The sequence below is a fragment of the Zosterops lateralis genome (genome assembly GCF_965231275.1).
Source record: "Zosterops lateralis genome assembly, chromosome: 5".
Classification (NCBI taxonomy): domain Eukaryota; kingdom Metazoa; phylum Chordata; class Aves; order Passeriformes; family Zosteropidae; genus Zosterops; species Zosterops lateralis.
The window spans coordinates 58,387,641-58,411,101 of NC_139766.1; the positions used below are offsets into that span (position 1 = coordinate 58,387,641).

The following is a 23,461-nucleotide window of genomic DNA, read 5'->3' on the forward strand; positions in this document are numbered from 1 at the left end:
TTGTATATTCCAGGATTCTTCTCCAGTAAATCTAAACAAGAAGAAAAACTTGGTCAAAAAACTGAGAAAAAGGTTATGACAAAAGGTCTGCAAGCAATTCTCACTTGTATAACAAGGACTTCCAGGTTTTAAGCACCAATCATGCAAAATAGGTACAGAAAGGTGGAGTGACAGCTCAGTGGTTCAGGTGACAGACTGACATTCCAAAGAGTTGTGTTTCATTTGTGTCACCTCACACTGATGTCTTAACACACACTGAGCTGCTTCCAACTTGGACCAAAGGGCTGCTACAAACATGCTGCTTAAGCACCAGTAATGCTAAAACAGCAGTGGCATCACAAGTTTTCCTTGCACTGGGGATTCTGGCAGCTCTTCTGCTTTGCTTCTACTCCAAGGAATACTCAGGGAGGCTGAAACTGCACCCCAGAAGGCAAAGAGCAGCAAACTTGTGCCTTCTGTAACAGGCCTGGATTTGGATGAAGTGTGAGAGCAGGTTTCCTACAGCCAGCCAGGGGTTCAGGTGTTATGGAGCAGGACTACCTGCAGTGGGGTGCCAGGAAGGGAACAAGAAGGGGTTTGGGATGTGGGGAGGAGTGTACTGGGTTTGTGTGGCTCTCAAAAGGTCATTAGTAATAAATGCAATAGGATTGCCAAAGGAGCAATCATGACAGTTTGCATCAGCCACAGTGCTGCTGGTGACATTTTGACTAAAGTTGAGACCAGTAATTTCATTCATTTGCAAAGTTGTGGAAAGAGTTAAAGATTAGCAGAGACTCACAGGGGATAAAATGTTCATTAAGGAATTATTAATAAAAAACAAATCAACAATATTCAACTCTTACAGAGATAGAATTTGTCTTACCTCTTGATCAGTTTTTAAGACCTCTAGTTTTGAAAAAAAAAATTCCAGTGAGAAGAGTTAGACACTGTTTTCTGGGAAGTCACATTTGAGGTATTTTCGAAATAAAAACACTGCCAAAAATCCTGTATGTGTTGCTGAGGCTGCTGCTTTTCATTGTTGCATGGAGAGTGTTGTCATGTAAACTCTGTGAAACACTCAAAGGAGAAGAATGCTCCTTTCAGGCTAAACCTGAAATTACAATATCATTCCAAAGTCTGAGGTTAGCACACTTCTGTACTGCCATCAGCTTTTCCTGGAGCTGAGGTGGATGCTGTCAGACTGAGTTCCCCAACTCCCCAGTTTCAGATGTCTGTGTGCAGAAAGATGCAGCCACCAGAAACCTTGTGCTGCAGAAAGGCAGAGCTGGCGAGCACTGGAAAGAAATTTCCATTTCTCTCAGTGTTCCTGTGATGCCACAGCTGTGTAATAAGGGCCAGCTGTGTTTCCTGGCTTAGTTATTTGAAACACTTAAGTGAAGAAACAGGTTTGATAAGGGCTTTAACTGTCTTCAGTGGTTGTAATTTCAGGCCCAGCAAGAAGTGGAGGGAGATGTGGACTAGGAGAGGAAAAGCATTTACTCCCTTTTCTTATGGCGCAGGAAGATGAAAATAAGGTATGTCTGACAGGAGAACTAATTTTTAAAAAGGCAAAAAGTATTTAGGTTAAAAGAAGTTGTTCATGTCTGTAAGAACCATAATCACAGATTATTTAGCAAATAGACGTGTGTCACATGGAAGACCCAGGGGAGCAACTCCAGGAGTCTTTGTTGGCATTGCTGTTATTTACATTATCAGATTATACTCTCTCCTCCTGCTATGTACCTTTTGTGTAAAAAGGCACAGCTGAATGCAAAGTTAGTGCTTGCACTTCCCTGAATGCTCAAGAGGCAGCAAGCTGATGCTTATAAAAATGGCATTTGCTAGTTAATATGAGAAAACTATTAACTTTTTTTTTTTTTAATTTTCCAAATTATTATGTTCTCTTTTAGAAGACCATTTGTATAAAGTGTGCAGAAAACCTGGCAATGTAGCAAGGAATACTGAAATTTTTATATCCAGGAAATAAAACTTTGAATGCTTGTAGTGTTTATCAGCATCTCAGAGAAAATTTGCAAACTGAAATTATGTAACCACAAATCCATAACAGGGATCATTTGAGGACGTTTGACTCACCTTGGGCTGATGCTGGTGTGCATCCAGAAACAATCTCCATCAGGTTACCTGCAGTGCCTGTCTGCAGCCATACACAGCAGGGTATTGCATCCTCAGCACTTGACTCTGTGCCCACTGGGTCAGTGGAAAAACCACCAGCAGGCAGGTGGCTATTTCGGAGTGCTGGGGAGTGAGGGAGGAGTTACAGTGTAGTGTTGTGTTGTGTTCCTGAAGAAGCCAGGTGACTAAGATTTTGGCAAGGCAGCTTTCTTGAGAATGAACCAGACATGACTCAAAACCATATGGAGGCAAAGATTATTTCTCTTGAGATACAAAGGAAATCCATGAAACTGGAAAAGCAGAGTTCACTTGTTTTACCAGGCTAGGTTAGGCTGCCCTTGAGTCTATCCATCTGTTTTCACATGTAAAGAAACTGTTGTTTTGAGCTCTTAGCCTACAACTCTTTAGTCTCTGAAAACAAGAGATAGACATACATAATTTTAAAATTTTTGTGATGTTGCTATCTTAATTGTTTTCTTTCTTCTTTTTCTAATGGATATATCCATTATCATTATTGTTTATCAGCATCCAGTGTCCCCCTGACATAAATTCTTTCCGTCTTTTATGGTATTTTTTTTCACTCCTTCCTCTGTACTGGAACATCACAGAACTGCAAACCTTTTTATTGATTTATTCTCTGCTTTAGTGGGATGCTGCTCTATGAGCACATTTCTCAATGCCTCCTGTAAAACCCAAATTAAACAAATGTCTTTCCTCACAGGTGGTTAGTATACAGCCTAGGAGGCTCTTATTTTATCTACCAGCACAGAAGTCAAGAAAGATGATGACATTTTTTATGCAGCCCAAAGCATCCAGCCAGTGGTAGTGGCTTCATCAGTAAAACATGAAGGCCCGTGGTCAGCAAGCACTCAGGCACTTGTTAAATCTTTGCTTGAACAAATACAATTTATAAACCCTTGGTACACTGTGAAAAATAAGTCACAAGCTCCAAGTCAGTGTCATGGGCCTTTTACATGTGTCATTTGACAAGCCAGCAGCCTACATCGTGCAGTTGTCCAAGTATGTGTAAATATGTTACAGAATTAATTATACAACTCACTATCAGTTTTGAAAATAAGGCAGTAGTTCTGAAGATGAAATTTGTTTTCCATACTGTCCACCTTTCTGCCTTCTCATCAAAAGCCGTTCATACTACTCTGCCAGCAGGCTTACTAACCTGCTTCACATTCCACTGAAGTAATTCTTTATTCCAGAAGAATTGCTCCAACAATTGATATTATTGATTATTAAATATTTTTAGCAAGAAGAAGAAGCGAAAAGAGTAAAATTGAATAACAGTGATTTCAGTTTTGCCAATTCCCTTCTGCATATTAAAAGCTCTCAATTAATACAGGTTTACTCCTTAGGCTGTTCTTAGAATTAGGTTGCCTTTTACTTGTTTTCTTCTTAATAATAAATAAATAAATATAGAGATTTTTCAGGCTCCTCTGAATTATGGCATTTCACACCTGTATAAGTTTAAAATATTCTTCCTAGGACACTCCCAGTGGGAGGACCATTCCTACTGGGTGATGATGAAATGGTATTCAATTTTATCACATTTATAACTTGTTGAAATTATAAGGACCACCTGCAATTAGATGGGCTGTAGATTTCTATATCTTTAAATCTGGAATGATTTTCTTTTTTCCAAAGGCAAAAATTCTACTTTCATTCATAGCTATTGGCTAGCTGAATCTAGACAGTTTGCTGTCTGTTCTTGTCTTCATGAACTTTCACTACAAGAAAAAAGCATACATTCAGTTACTGGCACAGAAAATATCAAAACTTTAGTTTCTGTACTGAAAGCAATAAAATTTTAAAGTGGTATCTTATAAGATTATTATCATAAGGTTTCATTCAAACTAATATGAGTTTAATAACTCTTTAGAAAGTAACAACCCTCTGTTTGTGACTTATTTTAATTGAAGTCATTCAGATGTAAAGAAAAATCTTTAAATAGATTCAATACTCTAAAACCTAACTAAAAGTAAGTCTTTCCAAGAGTCCAAATTAAATCCCTTGCTGTCAAAGTGTAAGCAAACTAAAGAGGAATTTTCATACATGAAAACACGCTTTCAGTCGAGTTAGTGATATAATCAGAATCATTAAGTCCTGTACATCACACTTTTTAAATGCTAAATGCAAATGACAAAAAAGCTCAGGAAAACAATGGTATCAGGCAGTTCTGTCATTTTTAAGCCCGAATAATTCATGAGTCTTAACACCATAAACTACTTGATCCTGGTACTCTCTCACTAAGATCCTGCCGAAAGGAGCAAATGTCAGGGATAATTCAGCTCCTAAGCCCATTGCAGTGGAAAGCAGGGATCATTTCATGACCAATTTGGAGCAGATTAATGAAAAAAAAGGCTTAGTGAGCCATGTACCTCTAAAAGAATACTAGACAAATCCACCCGTAATGAGGGTGGGGAGATAAAAAAGATTGTGAGAAATAAGTCAGGACCATTAACCTTGGGCTATGAAGGAGGTTGTTGAGAGCCTAATTCTTGTCACAAGGTCAAGCTTTTACAAAGCAATTATTAAGGATCTCCATAGTATCAACATACAGGCACACACACGTACTCAAAGCCTTTTAACCTCGGGGATTCTGGACTCATTTCCCTTCTAATAATCTTTTCCCTCCCCTTCTTATGCTGCTTGTAAAAGTACATGTTAGAGTTATTGTGGGGGTGATGTGTCTCCTGGCTTGTGCAAGCAATGTAATTGTATTAACCTGCCCCAAACTAAAGGGGAGAACCAGATATGTCATAGAATAATAGAATTTGGGGGTTAGAAGGAACTTTAAAGATCACCTAGTTCCTAGCCCCCTGCCATATGCAGGGGCACCTTTCACTAGAATATGTATAATGCAGTGCTGGACAAAAAGAGAAAAATAAAATCTTAATTTAAAGCCTATAGTGTGACAGAGAAGTCTGATGTGACTACTACTGTAATTTCTGCCCGTGCAACTGAGGTATGGAGTTTTACAAGTTTACAGAGTTAAGTGTTGGACAGTACTGGAAGAAACATTGCTTTTATGTAAATACATTGTTATAGATGACCAGCTGCTAAAATAAGTAGTAGAAAGTAAGAAAAGTAAGGAGTTTTTTAGTAAATATTATGTGTGCAATACTGTGTCAAAACCTGTTCAAAAGGTGAGTAATTCAACTTAGTTTGATTATTTCCTTTCTCAGAAACCACTGCTATATATTGAAATTATTTTCTTTTACAACTGGAACACAGTCTGTGTGATTGCATTTATAACTTGTTGAAATTATAAGGACCAGCTGCAATTAGATGGGCTGTAGATTTCTGTATCTTAAAATCTTGGATGATTTTTCCAAAAGCAAAAATTCCACTTTTGTTTCCTTGTAGTACCAGGACCTGGAGTTCCTGTCAATTTTTTTGTAATAACCACATAACTGTTATCTCCTCAACGTTTCCTTCTGCTTGAACATGGCTAAGCTAAAGCTACAGAACACTCTCTGACAATTTTTTGTGCTCTGAAGCTTTTGTTTTCCTCAGCAGCATGACATGTTACCAACAAAGCAGTACAATAATCAGTGATCAGATCAACATGGATCCTACTGTCATAGGTACAAAGATGTTAGATTTACAACATATGTGAGCTGCCCAATAGACAGAACTACAACCATTCTCAAGGAGGTGGTGTAAGTGAAGGCAGAGAGGCCTTGAGCAAGAGGGGCAGGCAATGAGCTCGTCTCTGTGAAGACTGTGACAGGACCCATAAGGAATGGCCTGAAGCTGGGATGTTTTAGACTGGATAGCAGGAAAAGGTTCTTCACCCACAGTGTGTTTGGGCACTGGAACAGGCTTCCCAGGGAAGTGGTCAGAGCACCAAGCCAGACCAGAGTTCAAGAAGTGTTTGGGCAATGCTCTCAGGCACAGGGTGTGATTCTTGGGGATGTCCTGTGCAGGGCCAGGAGTGGGACACGATCTTTGTGGGTCCCTTCCAGTTTGGGGTGTTCTATGTTTCTAAATCTCTTACAGAAATAAGGTCTTGTAAGTTTGTTTTTTTTTATGACCTACACAAAGCGGGGAAATCATTGCAGGAGCAAGAGATCAACAGTAGCAACCCAAGAAAGAGCTATAAAGTTGTCTTCTATGCATTTTTATGCGTTTACTATGCATGGCTCTGCAGATAAAGAAGGAGATGAGCTAGCATTGCTGCACATGACCAGGGTAAAAACTGGCCTCCCAGGAAGGGAATGCTGCAATCTATGGACTCATAAAAAGGTGCTACCACCCTGTTAAGTCATGAACTTGAAACTGGTCACCATAAAAATGACTAAGAACTACTCATGATAGCAGCATGAATGGGACAGTGAAGATGACTTGCAGTTATGCAGAGGAAATACAAATTCCAGGACAAGGATTATGAGAACTGGCAGTGTAAGTAAGAATACCTTTATTTTTTTAAAAAAAGTGCTTCTATCACTTGCATGAGGTGAGAAAGACTTGATGGCATCAATAGATACATTCTAGAGCAGTAATGATTCCCAAATAGAAAAAGGCACTGAGATGGAAGGGATTTTGTCCCTGTCACATGTATTCTGTGACCATGTAAGCAGCCGAGACTGTGTTGGTCTCCTCATAAGCATCACTTTGGACTGAATTAGTTCCTGGTGAAGGTAGGTGCTAATTAAAGTATGGAACCACTATTTTTTTCAGGTTAAACCACTAAATATTAGACATAGTGTTTGACAAGTTCATAGCTAAAACATGCAGAAAGACTGAATAGTATCTTGAAGAAATGAACAACTGTACACTTTTTTTTGTGGCAAAGAGGAGTGAGCTGTGCTAGACATTTTGGCAGAATAAATTAATAGCAAGCATTTCATATGCAAGGATGGTGTTCATGTTGTTGGCTTGGGTAATAATAAAAGAAAGGTCTCTTTAAAAATAAGTGAGTTGCACAATCAGTTCAGCAAACTGCTGAACAGTGGGAATTGCATCTTTCTCTCTGGTTTTAAGAGAACTTCTTCATGAAGTGCAGCTTGAGGTAGGCGATGGTAATGAAGATGAGTATCATGCAAGCCAAAGCCAGGTGGTTCTGCCACAAGCCCCAGGGGCTCCAATCGATGCCTTGACTCTTCAGATGATCCTCTCCAGTACATATCCTGCAGACAAAACACACACATTGATAAGCTTAGTCACTTCATAAACCAGTCAGCAGGATCTAGGAAGATCTCTAGAAGTTGTAGTGTGGTTTGCATGTGTGTAGTAGGCCAGGTAAACACCAACTACGTGTCAGTGGTTAATTTTCCTTTTGTAAATTTCCTTTTCTTGTAGTTCCAGTTTCACATAAGAAGCTGAAATGGATTTTGTGAGGCTGTACAGTTGTGTGTGTCTGAATAGCTCTCACTAAATGCAGTTTGAAGAAAAGTAAGAGGCAGAATGCCAGATATTTCTAGTGTTATAAATACTAAATATGGCAACAAGCAGAATGTTCCATGCAGTCAGAATGTAAAAACCCAGTCAAAGGTTCATTTTCCATGTAAAAACCCACAGATTCTCTGGTCATCAGTGAGTATCTCTGATACTCAGACTGATGTTCTAGGACTTTTGAAGTTACTGATGGTGACATTCGTTTCATACCAAAATACTTACAACTGGCCTGTCTCTCGATATGTACTGTCACTGCTTGAATTTGTGTTGTTACAGAAGTTCAGACCAGTGAACTCATTGATCTGTAAAGCCTTTTAAAATAAAAGAAACAATGACAGCAGAAATTAGTAGGTAAAGGAGTGATACATTAACAAGATGAGATATAATGCAATTAAAATTAATTCTAAAAATGTGCTGGGATCACTATTATATTTGCCAAATCTCCATTTTTAGCAGAGTAGCAGAGCTCTTTTTTCTTTTAAGAGAGGAATGTATACAGCCTGTACAGACCTGGTAAAGCATTCACCATAACAGGCTTTACAACCTCCCCTTGGCCAGACTATTTCTGCACAGGCATAGTAAACCCCAAATTTCTCTGCAAAACATCACTCTGGCCTAAATTTTCACAAATTAGGAGAAAAGATTTAGCCTGACAAGTTTTTTTGTTTGATTTATGGAAAAGTCAAATAAAAGATTTTTACTTTTTTGGGTGGGCATAACATTGTTCTTTACTTTGAAACATTTCTGTCCACCTGAAGTCCAGTGGATGTAATAGTTATGTCTCTCATATGAGGTGTTTTCAATTTACAGAAATGAGCTCTTCTAAACAGCAGTGCGTGCTGGTTGATGAGAAGCCCTTCTTGTTTCAAGACACTGCACAACACTCTGAGGTTGTTGTACTTCATTACTTTCCTTTTGCTCATTAGGCCATCAAGTTTGAAGATTTCTTGACCATAATTAAAAACATTCCTTTCTAGCAAACCATTTCCAGGTTGGTACACAGGAAATCAGAGCACTTACTGTCATTCCATATCGAGGGATGCTGAAGTATTTGAGCCAGGAGAGCCAGGACATGACGGTTGTGAGATTGACCAGCAACCCAGAGAAAATCTAGAGGCAATAATTACAAAAAAAGCCACAACAAACAAAAAACAGATTACAAATTACATGCTTTTATCATGTGTTCTTCTCCAGCTCTCGACTTTGCTTCTTCAGATAAAAAGGAATGGGAAAGCATTCCTAGAGGAAGAAACTCTTCCAGCAGAACAAAAGGGAAGGATTTATATGTTACCAAGCTTTGGGCCATAAGCTCAAGTCCTTCCCCCAAACCAAGGAATGCTTTCCCCTGTGCAGTAAACCCACATGTTTCCTGTCTGGGGATCCCACATGGGTTCACATGAACTCTGCTGCTCCTCAGTGTGGGACTGCTCTAGGTTCTGCCTGTGTGCCCTGAGTCTGAGGCAACGTGGATTTTGGCTGTGGGTTCAGCTCTGCCTCATCTAAGGTGCCTGTCTCCTGACTGTGGCTGTGTATTGTCCAGTTTAACATGTCCAAGGTGGGCTCTGCAGCTGAGGAGGACAGCTGGGTTGGTGGTCTCAGAAAGCAGGGGGCTGCAGGTCATATTCTCAGCCAGAGACATTTGCCTTTCCCAAAGTTAAGGGAGAGAGAATGAAATGTATCCCTAAGTGGCTTGTCTACTTTCCAGGCAGTTTTTTGTCTGCCAGAGCCACAGAGAAGAAGTCAGAGGAGCCACTCTCCTCCTCACACCCAACCCTCCAGCCCCTCGCTACTACTTGTTCCTTCAAAGGACAAATCAGAATATTCCACAACATCAGGATACTCAAATCAGACAAATCAGGGTATCTTGACCCCAAACAGATTTTTTGCAGAAGTCAGCTGAAGTCTGTGCTAGTAGGATTTCTGGATTTCAGCATTTCTGGGATTTTGTGATCCAGTCTAGAGAACTGAACAGTGCTACTCACAATCATGAAAACAAATGCGACAGTCGAGAGTAGGTTTGCTACAGAGACCACGCTCTGTCCTGTTGCAATGGCAAGTGCCATGGATGTGGCTGCGTAGGACACCATCATAAGGGTGAGCATCATTATAAAGAAGGCTTCTACTGTTGGCTTCAAACCTTAAAGATCAGAAGAAGGGTTTCAGGATGATCCTGCTGAAAGCTCTGCCATAACCTGAACACTATACTGAATTTCCTAGTGCATCCTGCTTACAAATAACACCTTGTCTGCCAGCACAGGCTGTGTCACTGAGACCCAAGACTGCTGTGGTGCTTGTAACAACCCTTATGCGTCTGTCCTGACAGTGGAAGACAGGATGAATAAGTAGTCTGCCCAAAACTGCAGTAAGACTGAAGATAGTTGAATGTGTAGAAGTACTGCACTTTACACATCCAAAGTGACTGCAAGTTGTCTATCCAAGGAGAAACTTCTAGTGCATTTCCATGAGCAGCAGCTGTACAGCATTTCACTAGTTTCCAGCAGAGAGCTCTCCTAAAGAACCTAGCAGCCTTGAGGTGACTATGGATTCAGTAGCAAGGTCTGTTTCATTCCAGTTTCACAGTTTGAGAGCCTCTTGCTGATGTGGCCTTGTTTCCTATTCCTTAGGGAAAAAAACTCAGACCAAACCCAACAAACTGGTATTAATTCATACAGTATTAAGATCTTAAAACCTTTTCTTTAGGTGTTCCTGCAAGGATCATAAAAGTATCTTATAAAAGTCATCAGAAGCCAAGAAGGCCACAGATGAAAAGGAATAATTCAAAACTATGAAGTAATGGTGACAGCATCCTTCTAGGCACAGTGGAGAGGAGACATGTCACAGATTCCCTGATGAACGCTTAAATCTTTGTGTTTTTCTGCAGAAAAAACATGGAATGCTAAAAGTAAGCTCAGAAGCCACTGAGCTATATAGGCTCAGTGTGGGGCTTTAGCCATATCCCTATATGCATACATATCTATATGCCCCTGCCCATGAGGGGGTTGGGATGAGACTGTAGGAGACCATACTTGCCTAGCATGAAGTAAGTAATGCAGGTGAAGATGATGCTGGGCAGAGTCCTTACAGGTATTAAATCAGCCATTAGCTTTGCTATGAAGTATGCAGATGTTCTGTAGTACCCACTGATATATTCATGTCTGGAACACAGAGATAGGTACAGCACATTGCAAATGTAACCACTAAAACCAAGTTTGATTTTTCACCTCTTGACAAATGAATTCTAGCTCAAACTGGAAGAAAATCTTTCATGCTTAGGCTATAATGCAACTTTCCAATAAGTCTACACACTACAGAACTGGTGACATTTTCATATGCAAATGAACATGGGTATTTGTGCACATAATTTTTAGTAAATTTATGTGTCATGTCATTCAGACAGAGAGCGTAAAGTTTGAGAAATTTTCATATTTTATACAGCATAATATGTATGGCTTTAAAGAATCCAGTTAGATGATAGATGTTGCCCTCACTAGCAAGTCACAAACTTATTAATCAATGCCAAAACTGAGTATTCAAGGGGTTTTTTTTCCTACTGTTTCAATAACCTTAAACTCTGAGCCATTTGTAATCACAGGTACCTTTTGGGGAGTTTGCAGACAACTCACTAGCAGACTAACAGAGTACATTTGCAATGAGCACTATCAGTGAAATATTTGAAAACTCTGCACTAGCCATACTTAAATGACATTTTCAGCATGTCAGACAAACTCACAGTCTAACAGCAGAGCCTGGAAACCATTTTGTATGTTTTACTTACATAAATATCTTCTTTTCTACAACGAAGAGTTCAACAGCTGACACACTGCTGAAACACTGGTTGGTGGTCAGAAAGAACATTGCACCCACTCTGGAAAAACAGTGGAAAACAGCAAAACAGTGAGCTGTTATTTAAAATGGGATGCAAATGTAGTGTTTCCACAACAGAGTACATAAATCCACCTGCAGTGCCTGAAGTTTGGCAGTGTTTGACCTCCCATCCCAAAATCCATGGGAAAAGTCTTGGATACGAGTCTGAGTCTGTAACAAGCCTGACATAGATGTAGTACAGTCATTATTTGGTTTTGGCATGCAATGATAGCACATTCTCTGATACAATCAAAAGATAGAAAATCAGCTGAGGTTTTGAGGGGCTGTGGTTTGGTTTTTTTCTTAATGTAATTTCCTGACATGTTAAAGATTCTCAGACTGTGAGGCATTTGTCTGCTGCAAACTGTGAGGAACCAAACAAACAGTGTGAGAAGTAGTTTTCACCTTTCCCACAAAAATTTAAGGCACTTCCTACTCAATTTAAAACTGGGTTGTTTTTAAGCATACACTGTGAAGTGTTTCAGGATTAAGAACCCAGAGGTTTCATAGCAGCAAACTCATGCATTAGGTCAGGTACATACAGTAGTCAAAATGATACATAGCACAGCAAAATTTGAAAATCTCTTACTGCTGGTAAATTCAAGTGTGCAAATAGAAACAGTTTCAAGATTACAACTTTAGTAGCCTACCTTTATGTGGACACAAGTCTGTATATTTTAACCCTCTCTGCAGGGACCTTGCTAGAGGAAAAAAATCACATCCTCACTTCCAAGTCACATAGGCTTAGCCTTACTGATATGAGGGGAAGCATTTGCTTTTAAGAGGTATTAAGCTCCTTTAAAGAGAGCTTTATCAAATTTTGGAATATCCATTACCTAGACTGACTGACCTGTTCTGTATTCCAGCAGCGTTGTCTTCAAGTCCAAAGTAAATGGCACCTACAATCACTCCCAGAAGAGCTGTAATTAAAAGCTGAATGGGAAAAAGAGGAAACAAGAGGGAAAATATCATTCTCATTGCTTCAAAGGTTTTCCTGACTGTCAGGATAAGGATGACAGTTTCTTCTCAGGCTCCACAGTGTGCAGTTACTGGGCTCTATCATACATCTTACTCATGGGATTGTTTTTAATGAGATGCAACAACAGAGGCACAGATATATTCACAGTCCGTAACTATTTAAATAGCAGAGATAACACCTGCCTCAAGGGTGTCACTTAAAAGACTGAAGTGTGCTCATCACACTTCTTAAATGCTAAATGCAAATGACAAAAAGCTCAGGAAAACTGATGGTATCAGACAGTTCTGTCATTTTTAAGCCCGAAAAATTCATGAGTCTTAACACCATAAACTACTTGATCCTGGTACTCTCTCACTAAGATCCTGCCGAAAGGAGCAAATGTCAGGGATAATTCAGCTCCTAAGCCCATTGCAGTGGAAAGCAGGGATCATTTCATGACCAATTTGGAGCAGATTAATGAAAAAAAGGCTTAATGACCCATGTACCCTTAAAAGAATTCAGGACAAATCCACCCGTAATGAGGGTGGGGAGATAAAAAAGATTGTGAGAAATAAGTCAGGACCATTAACCTTGGGCTATGAAGGAGGTTGTTGAGAGCCTAATTCTTGTCACAAGGTCAAGCTTTTACAAAGCAATTATTAAGGATCTCCATAGTATCAACATACAGGCACACACACGTACTCAAAGCCTTTTAACCTCAGGGATTCTGGACTTGTTTTAGCTCCACACCAGCCATTTATTCCCTCATTATATAAAACATAATGAAGATAATTTATACCCCTGGCTACAGGCCAGTTTTTCTATTGGCCTCTCCAGAACTGCTGAGAATTGCAGTGGGAGTTTTGGTGGTGCTGTGGCTGCAGAGTTTGGCCCATGAATTAGGGGACTCCCAAGGATTAGCCACTCTGCAGAGGCCAGACAGACATTCTTCATTTTTGAAAGCAATGTGCACTCTGAAGGAGTCTACACTTTTGGTGTTGATCCTTCAGAAAAAGCAGGACTAACAGAGCCAGTGATTAACTTTCATGTTGGGTGTTAGATCCCCTTTTCGGACTTCATGTCACCTTATCCAGAAGACATCATCACCCATATAAACAGTCAAAGGACCGAACAGCACACACATTACGAGACTGAAAAAATATTTTTTTTGAGCCAACTGCCAGCACTTCATTTTGTGCTGAAGTTGAATTAAGTATGCAAATGCAGTCTGTTAACTTTTCCTGGGGCGGGGGGGGGGAAGAGGATTTGAGGTCAAATTCCACAGTGCCAAGCCTGGACAATTAGAACCAAATCTAAAGAATGCTCTTGAGCAAATGTGTGAAACTGCTTGGGACATAATATGCTCTTGGCTGGGAGCAGCAGAATGCCCTGCTGGGACAGGTCTTGCTTCCCAAAGTCTTTCAGTAGTCCAAAATTAATTACTGAACAGTCACACATTTGGGAGCATTCAGGACACCTTCTATCCCTAGATTCCTAGACCTTAAGCACTCTTTCTTCAGATGCTTACTGCAGTCAAAATATCAAGAGGGAAAACCATCCCAGTGACCCAACTAATAATCCAGGAGCCAAATAAATTCAATGTATACCACAAAATTATAGACACAAATAGTCTTACCTGAGCTATGGAAGCCTGAGGGTTTCTTATCAAGTTTTTAAATGTGCGCCTGGACACCCATTTCAGCTGGTGGAGGAAGGAATTGGCGTATGTGATTTGCCTGAAAAGTGCTTTGGTTTTCTTTTTATTTCCTGAAGAAATGTTCTCTAAATATGCTCTTGTTTCTCGGCAGTAGGCAGAGTCGATGTATTTTTCTGCTAATTGCTCAGCCAAGGTTTTATCATTGGCTTTATCATCTATCATCTCATAGCATTCTTCAGTGCTCTCTGGTGGAAAGACTGAAAAAACAAAAAAATTAAGATGCCCACGTAGTTCCAGTGATTCACTGCACTCGGTCCCATAGCAAACAGTTCAAAAGAGTCAGCATAAATTAGACCCAACCTCTGTGTTTGCCTGTGCAACCTGTCCCACAGGCATCAGCCTCTCAGCTCTCTGACCAGGCAAACCCTTGTCTGCCCAGGGAGTTTCAACCTGGCAGCAACATGGCTTTTAATCAAAAAGTGATTTTTACACTCCCTTTGCCCCCAAAGGTTTCTGTAAGTGATCTGTTTCACAGATCTGATGACATAATCCTGGACTTTCCAGACTTTTAGATCCAGGTAATCCTGCATGTGTCTACTTTGATCATAAATTTCAGCTGGACCCCCTTTTTTTTCTTAACTATAGTACAGTGTAATTTTCAATGACAGATAAGATGTGTGTTGCCAGTTATAATATTTGCCAGATCCTGATCAGAGCATGTTTGTAAAATGATGGCTGCTCCTTAGCTAAAGATACAGTGAAACTGTGTTTGGGCACTCAGCGTATTCATTACTTCATTTGCCTTTTCACTCCTGTGAAAAGAGACTGAGCTACTAATGAGTGGCAACAGAAAAGTATGAGAAAGCATGGCCCAAAAAATAGGTGAGAGCTGATCCGTTAGTTTGGGGATAATTTCTGCCTTACCACAACCTGGAAACACCAGGTGAGCAGTGGTCCCTATCTGTACCCCTTCCCACCCTGCTCAGAGGAAGGAAAACAGTAATTCATGAACAGAAAAACTGTTCCATTAGGTAAAATAGTCAAGTCATAACTGCATCAAATTATGTCCTCAACAGGAACAATCGTCCTGGTTTATGATCTCTGCTTCTGCAGGATTTCAGCTGGTTTGCCTTGAAGTTGAAAAAAGCTCTTTCTGTGCTCTGAGAGTTACCAAAACAGTTTCTTGAATTCCCATTCCCACTTATGCTAGGATAACTTGACTCAGCTCTGGGTTTCATACCTGTATTACTTTCATCAGCCTTGCTGATTGCCACGGCAGTGGAGTCTCCATTGATGACGTCCAGGAAAAAGTCAGCGGGGTTGTTGTAGGGCTCGCACTGGTAGCCTGTGGTGACAGGGACACTGTGGTGACACTGTTATGAGCCCTGGGTGGGGCTGTGTGACTGGCCAAGGGCTGTGCTTGGCTGTCAGGAGCACAGCCACACATTCTGCCCACAGAGCAGCCTCCACCAAAGCGGCAGCCTTTGGAAAGTCCATGCTTTCCCGAGGGATGAGTGGCACTGCTGGGCAGCACTGTCAGTGAAAGTGAGGTGACAGCTGGCTGTGTGCTCTTCCCAGCCCTAGCCTGGGTGTTTTAATTAATTAAGAAAATTTAATTAATTAATTAATTAAATTTAATTAAGATGCACCCAGGAACAGCTCACCCAAATCCACATGTGAGTCAAGAGGAGAAACGCCCTGTTAAAATGCTGGCCTTGTTTGGACATGCCGTGTCCAGTTCTGGCCCAGAGCTATTGGCATTTCACTCAAGTTGGTGCAAACCAAGGGTTGGCCCTGCTAGAAGTTGTGCTCACCAAGGGACTGGAAGTACTCAATGGCCTGCTGGGCTGGGCCATGGTACAGCATTCTCCCTGCAGCCAGCAGTGTCAGGGAGTCAAACAGTCGGAATATGGAGTACCGAGGCTGGTGGATGGAGAAGATGATTGTCTTTCCTTGTTTTGACATCCTGAATGTGAAAAATGAAAGAGATGTCAGCTTTGCAAGTTGATTGAGTGTTTAGATAAGAGCATTTGAAAGTTCAGTTAAGTCTTGATGAAGCCTGATTAGCTTGGTATACCAGAGAAGGGAGAAGAAAGGAAAAAAGAAAAAGAAAATATTTCAGTCATATTTACAGTGTCTGTGTGAGAAAAGAATTCTCACTTTGGAGAGAGAGAAATTGTACAGTTTTTTCCTACTCCATTCTCATCCTTGGCTCACTGGTAAATAATTACATGTCTGAATTCCCTTTTTGCTCTTTGGAACTGTAATTCAAGTCTAATACAACTGAAGTGTAGCAGGGTGGAGTGCTGAGAATGGGAAGCTGTTTCCAAGGCCATCACCTTTTCAGTAGCAGCAGGACAGCATTAGCAGTGCTGGCATCAAGTCCCGTGGTTGGCTCATCCAAAAACAAGATGGCAGGATCTGTGATGAGCTCCATCCCAATATTGGTCCTTTTCCGCTCTCCTCCAGACACCCCACGAGTGAACTGGGTACCAACCTGATAAAAAGCAAGAAACTTTTCTTGTTTAGCCCAAAGAGAAATCCTTGAACAAACAGCATCCTACCCACATGGCAGTATTTGGGGAGAGTTCTAAGGAATTCCAGCCCTACTCTCAGAAACAGATTCAAATATTATCTCACACAGAGCTTTGTTCTTAATGTTAATATTACTTGAGGTCTTGTCTTTTTCTCCAACCTCTAGCTTTCCCTTTCACCTTTCCCTTTTCCTTTCCTTTTCCCTGCAATGTCACATCATACAGCAGCATCAGCCCAATGTGTACAGGTTTCCATACAGAAACATCACTAATTATTGTATTAGTGAAACAGCCTGTAGAAGTTTACTTTTTTTTTAATCTGCCATGATGAGCCATTTGGTTAATCAATAAACCACTTACTACCGTTTAAGTACCATGTTTACAGGCCTTACCTTGGAATCTGCCACTTTGCTCAAACCCAGTTCCTTGATGATCTGATTCACTCGTTCATTTTTTTCCCGTTCCTTCACTGACTTTGGCAAGCGGAGTGCTGCTGAGAAGTTCAGATTTTCCCTTACAGTCAGGGTTCCCATCACCACATCATCCTTTATTAAAAAAAAAAAAGGTAGATACTTGGTGGTTGCTCAGCAGTTTCTATTTATTCCCCTGAGAACCGTATCTACCTATGTTTTATGCTGTCCTTGCATGCAGAGGGACAGTAGCAGCAGCCAGAACATGCAGTAAGGTGCACCTTCAATGCCTGTGTCATAGCAGAGTGTGGATTTCATGCACATAATTATATTTGCATTAATTCATAAAGCAGTGCTGTATAGGAACAGCCTCCATCATGCATGATATCAAAATTGTATGAACAGCAAGTATTAAAAAGTGTTCCTTATATATTCTTACCTTATTCAGGTTTTTTTGGAGGTGTTGAGCGAGAGACTGAAGGGACCTGAGGAGCAGCTACAGCTCAGGTCATTATCACAGTGTATTTGCCAGTGCAGCCTCAGCCCACCACATGAGAGAGCAGGGAGAAAAGAAGGAAGGTGAAGAGAGGTTGGGTCCATGTGGGTTAGAGTGGAGGTGTTCCCAACTTGTTTTGCCAAAGGAGGAAAGAAGGGAGGTTTTTAGATACCATATGCTTGTCTTTTGCAAAGAGAATCTGTCAGATGTGGGAAGTTGAGATTTACATGTGCTTTGAGAGACCACCTTTCTGTAATATATAATTTTAAGGAGCTTTCCTAGGTTCTTGGATCAAGGCAAGGCATTTGCAACACAGCAGCAACTCCTTACAATAGAATCCAGAGTGATAAAAATTACTTACCTGCACTACGTACCCGGAGGTACATTTAAAGTTGGCAGGCTGAGGAGCTCCATTGATCAAAATGTCACCAGAGAGCCCATGGGGATCCTTCCTTGCAGCCAGAATGTCTAGTAGCCTAAAGGAAAACTGGTTACTTTGTGAGATGAACATGCAGGAGGCAAAGCTCTCTGAACCACAGCCCAGCTCATGGAACAAACAGCTACATAAAAGCAGATCACATAAAAAAATTTCAATCTAGAAAAAACCCCAGCAACTTTCATGGACTGAGTCTCTTTTGTCCTGGTTTCCTAAGGAAATGAGATCTGTGCAGGTCCATTTGGATTTTTTCAATATTTTGAGTTTAACCTCAAGTTAGTTACACATTACCAGAATGGTGTGTAAGGAGCAACCGTCAGCAAAGTGTGTATTAAAAATTCATTTCACCCCTCTCATATAAACTGATTGTCTTTTGAATTCAAGTATTTCTCAGAAAACAGTGAGACTTGCACAAACCCAAGTAAAAACTCAATCTTTCTCTGAAGGAGAAGTCCATTACTGATTAATGTGTACAGTTTCATTTTCCCCATGGTGTAATTTCTGTGGAGGGCGAAGGGGGCACTTACGAAGATTTACCACTACCAGTGGGTCCCAAAATTGCATTCAGTCCTGGCTTCATGATGCCACTGTAAGACAAAACAGATAAGTTTTACAAAATAGTTAGGGTGGGGTTATTTCTTTGCCTGTTTCAACTGGTAGGCCAGTGTAACTTATCTGTGCAACTACTTTCTGCATCCCATTAATTTTGGAATTAATGAAGCTGCCTAATCACAAGCAATATTTATGATCAGACTTCACCTTAACTTTTATTTCTAATTCAAGAAAAAGTAACAGAACATAAACATGATGAAAATGTAGAAAAACCTGTACATGTATTTTTACCACATGGATGTCTACAAGAGAAGCACACATTTGCTTTAACCATACTCAGTTCTAAAGGTATTAATCTCCCAACAGAAAAAATAATAGTCCCTGTAGGCAGAATAAACTAGGGATTTGTCTGCACTTAAAATGCAGTTGATAAAATGCAGTTCTCTGTATCTGACATTAAAGCCCCATGAAACTCAAAAGCCACATGGTAAATGTCACAAATGACCCATGTGAGTCAACAGAGGTACCACAACAAATGGCTTTTGAGGAAAGCAACAAAGCCTTTAAGAGTTCATGTTTAGCAGGTGTGGAAATTTCCTGGGCAAAGGGCATGATAGACAGAGCTACACAAAAGGGTGAATATTTATGATAGAAATTGGAGTTAGGGAGCTGTAAGTCATGGATGACTTGGAATGGCGTATTTTATGATCCCTTGCTACTGAGTTTAACTACTGAACTGTGAATGGGCAAGTTTTATTCTCTGATTATTGAACAAAGGCCATAATGACATGACTGTTTTACTGCAGTAGTGCTCACTGCTGGGGAAAAAAACCCCACAAAACAACTCAACAAAAAACTGCCAAAACTCCAGAAACCTTTACATCTCTTAAAAGTTAACCTAACCCTCACTTATATTAATGTGTTAAACATTTTAAATTAAAGTCCCCCATAAAACTAACCTTTCCCAAGGCTGCCTGAGAGAAGGATAGGGAGGACAAGCCGTTGGTATCTCAGCTAAACACCCCGGCTCAGTGGGAGGATTGCCAGGGAGTGTAGAGCGAGCAGAGCTGGCTGGTGTGCCCTGTGCTGATAGCAGCCAGGAAGGCTGCACCCCCAGGGCCAAGGGAGGTGAGCTCTCTGGCATACAGGCTCAGCCCAGGGACTGAGGACAGCAAACACGAACCAACCACACATACAAATGATTTTTCTAAATCTTGATCTGCATCTTGTACTGAGTGGCCCAGTGACACGAGTGAAGTCAGTTCTCCAGACAGAAATGAAGCTTACACATACTCTAAAGAGCTGTTTAAATACGTACTTGACATCTCTCAGAACTTCTTTCTTGGTGGTTTTTTTGAAACACAGGAACCCAGTCTTTATCTTCACACGGTAGCAGATGTTGTGGAAGGTGAGCACGCTTCCTGCCTTGCCAGCCAAGTCTGGCGAGGACTGCATTCCGCTGGGAATGCCATTTGTACCAGATTCTGACATCTGAATGCACAGGTGTGGCTGGTCCTCTGCCATCTCTCCTCTGGAAATGAAACATAGGAAAGGGAAGATTTGATTAGGTGTGAAGAGGAAAGGTGTGTCTTTTGTACACAGAGCTTGGCACAGGGCCGTCGGTGGGCCTGGAAGAGGAGTCTGTCCCATCTAGGAGTCTGTCTTTTGGACAGGAAGGTTGGGTCCTGTGGGCTCAGACCTGGACATGACACAAAACTGATGAGGAAATGGGTCTGCCACAGGTAGGGAGATAAAAGATTTTCCCTCCACCCTGATGGTCTGCTGGGGTGGGCTGACCTTGGGGGGCCACAGCTGCCCACCCAGCCACCCTCTGAGGTGACTATCTACTCTGGCACCTGGACTTCCTTCTCTGAGGTCTGTTTCTCCCACATTTTCTCACTCCTCTCTCACACCTGCTGAACAACATCTGCCATTTCTTACACGTCTCCAGAAGGCTCTACCAGCATCCCTGACACACTCAGCTTTGCCTCAGCAGCTGCAAGTGGCTGTGTCTGCCACAGCACAACTCCTACAGAATCCTCCCTCTCCAGCTGCCCCTCAGTAGCAGCACCTGGCCACAGGCAGCAACTGTTCTATTAATCTGAACGATTTTGCCAAGGATATAACAACAAGAAAACTGACACTGCTGCCAATAATTCTCTTCCTTTGGTTTGATTTCCACGTGAAAATTAGAAGGTAGTTGTGGAATAATTAAAGTTATCTCACCTCCCTCATCAGCCAGGCTTCTGCCTGTGAGCCATCCACCTGCACAGTGGAGCATCCCTGGCTGTCCCCATGCACTCAGACCTTTGTCCCCTTTGTGCTTCTTAAGGGTCATCTGAGTGAAAGGCAGGGTCTGGGCTCTCTAAATAATGCGTTGACTCATCAGAGTCGAATTACTTTAATTGTCACTAGAGGAAATGTTAACAATGCAATAATTCTTGGGAATCAAGAGGTTAGATGAGCAGCTGGGAGCTCTGGAGTGACCAGTCCCCTACCTCAGCATTGTTACACTGCTTACAGCAAGAAAGGAGGCAAATTATGACACAGTTTCAGACACGCTGAATGAATTTGAGAGCCATTAGTAAAAAAAACCCAAAAACTCATGTTCTTTGCTATTGTCCCTTAGGAAAGCATTAACCACCGGCAGCTGTGAGCAGAGGTTGAATTCAGGTCTCACTGGACTTCTGGTTTAACAGAGAGAAGATGAAGTGCTAACAGTAGAAATGATGCACATGTGCTAAAATCAGGCATTTTATTTGCTTTGCTTTTTTGGATGTCTCTTTTTCGGAAAGTTGTAGTGAGATAATCAGTTTGGTATTTTACAAGTCAACCTTCCCATTCTGATCCAGCAATAAACTCCACCAGAGGAACAGAGGGTCCTGCTCCTTCACAGCTAATGTAATTGTCAGCTGTTTGCAATTGCTCCTCAGAAATGGAATTTTTAAAATATTGCAGATTTTATCTGTTTAAAAATAATTCATTAAGTTTAATGTAACATACAGCCATGAAACTTTTAAAATCAGAGCTTGTGGAGGACAAAGAAACAACCAAGATGAATGTTAACAGAATAAATTTCTATTCAAATTTTAAATGAAGTTTCTCAGATTTCATTGCCAATGACTTACAAATATTTACTTTAGATCCGAAATGAGCAGGAGGTTCTACGACAACATGCCTGCTGTATTCAGAAGTATCTGTTAATCTCAATAAAGTGTTTCATATCCTTTTCATATCAGCCCTGGGGATACTACACTTTGCATCAGCAGTATAAAAAAACTATAAACACTCTGGAAATTCTGTAAATTTTGTTTGTTTTGCCAAATAGTTCAGAAATACTTTTATTGCCACTGATTTCAGCATAATTTCAGCTCAAGTCTAACAGAAAATCCTTTTTTTCAGAGATATTTAGTCTCAGAAAATTTTGTCAGGAGACAAAGTACTGGATCTAGAGATTTAACCTTTTATTAATGGCAAAATTAAGCCACTTTCTTTAAAACAACTGAGAAATCTCTTTGCCCAGTGTTTCAATGCACATAAAATGAAGATCTCAGTACAGTCACTTTCCCAAGTATTCTTCTGAGGCTTGTAAAACACAGTCTCATTTTTCCTATACACACAAGGGAAATAAACAAAACCATCAAACAACAACAAAATGTGCTACAAAGTTCAGTTGACTAAACATACTTGAACCACAACTATACCCTACCTGGAGTCTTCCAAACAATTTCAGTAAATGTATTTGTGTGCTTCAAGATACATTTACTATATAAAAAGCTAAAGAACATTTATTCCTGCAGCCCTCCTGCAAAGCTTTTGGCATCCAGAGGGATTTGCAGTTCAAATAGAAAAAAAACCACAAATACTAAAGAACAATACAATAGGAGGGGTAGTAAAATTAGAAAGAGCAAAATTCAAACCTGCATTTTTGAAAATCCAGGCAGTTACTCAATAGATTTTATCTCTATAGAGAGTAAGCATTGAAGTTACTCGAGGAGAAAGAGTTTTAGAGACAGAAGCAGCTTTCAGCATAATTTTCTAAAGGAAAATACTCTTTTAAAAAACAGTCATTTTGTTTCTTCTGGGTACTTGAACATGCCAGAGAAACCACAATTAAGTGTGCTATTAATTCTCTTCTTTTTAGTGGGTACAAAGTTAAGTCTTGCAGCCTGCACGCTGATACAGTACCGCACGTGCATTTTGGACTTTGGGTATATATAAATTCAGAAGTGCTAAGTACACCTTTTCTCCCCACTTCTTTAGCCATTTCCAGGGATGTGGACTGGCCAGAGAATGGGGATGCAAAGGGGCCAAGAGCACACATTCCTGTGTCTCAGGGACACGTGCGGGAAAGTAAAACCGTTTGAGTAAATAAGGATAAGGCGATTCAGGCAATTTGTAAGTCAATTGCCAGCTGATTTGCCGGGGGATTTGTAACCTGCCTTCCATGAAAAGAGCCCTGTGTGTTAACCGGGGGCCGAGGCATGTTAACAGGGAACACCGACAAGGGCAGCTCCCACAAAATTTACTCATTTTTCACCTTTTTACTGGCTTTAATTTATGCCTTAAAGTTTCCCACCCGCCTTTTACAAAGCACATTTTCACTGATTTCTTGCCCTCCCAACAAAATCCCCTCGAAAAGCTGGGAGAAGGCAGGCGAGCGTTTTGCTGCGGTTTCCTCGGCTGCTGGAGAAAACCAAGTGCTGAATATCCCCGCACGGCAATGGCAGGGCGAGACATTGAGGGAGGAGGAAGCAAGCCGCTACACCGAGCTAAATCTGTCTCAATAAAGGGTAGAATTGCTGCTACCGACTTCACTCACCAGCAGCAGGCCCGGGTCAGCGCTGCGGGGCTGCCGAGAGGGCGGCAGAGGCGCTGGGAGGGAGGGATGCGGGATCCAGGGAAGGGAGGAGCGCGGCGTGCAGGAGCGCAGCTCTGGCGGCTCGCTCAGCTCGCAGCGCCGGGCGGTGCCACCCGGATCATCACATCTGCCGCGGGACGGGCTGGCAGCTGGGCGCCTTATGCTTCGT

At 41.2% G+C, this 23,461-nt stretch overlaps 1 protein-coding gene across 1 annotated transcript; it reads right to left on the reverse strand.

Annotated features, from left to right (window-relative positions):
* Positions 1-6,143: 6,143 nt before the first annotated feature.
* Positions 6,144-23,368, reverse strand: ABCG2 (ATP binding cassette subfamily G member 2 (JR blood group)). The gene is made up of 16 exons (XM_083862090.1): positions 23,254-23,368; positions 19,750-19,962; positions 18,407-18,466; positions 17,805-17,919; positions 16,930-17,082; positions 16,343-16,500; positions 15,818-15,969; positions 15,244-15,348; positions 13,983-14,260; positions 12,239-12,321; positions 11,300-11,389; positions 10,555-10,679; positions 9,507-9,661; positions 8,545-8,634; positions 7,747-7,835; positions 6,144-7,256 (listed from the first exon to the last, which is right to left on the reverse strand). The coding sequence occupies exons 2-16, from the start codon at positions 19,953-19,955 to the stop codon at positions 7,106-7,108; spliced, it is 2,010 nt and encodes a 669-aa protein (XP_083718216.1). The 5' UTR covers positions 19,956-19,962; positions 23,254-23,368; the 3' UTR covers positions 6,144-7,105.
* Between the last annotated feature and the right edge of the window lie 93 nt (positions 23,369-23,461).

Excerpts from the sequence above, each read along its gene's own strand:
- ABCG2 (XM_083862090.1), bottom strand. The coding sequence starts at position 19,955 with ATGGCAGAGGACCAGCCACACCTGTGCATTCAGATGTCAGAATCTGGT. Across the intron at positions 14,261-15,243 it reads GGCTGATGAAAGTAATACAG|TCTTTCCACCAGAGAGCACT; the intron begins GTATGAAACCCA and ends TTGTTTTTTCAG. Across the intron at positions 12,322-13,982 it reads CTCAGGCTTCCATAGCTCAG|CTTTTAATTACAGCTCTTCT; the intron begins GTAAGACTATTT and ends TTTCCCATTCAG.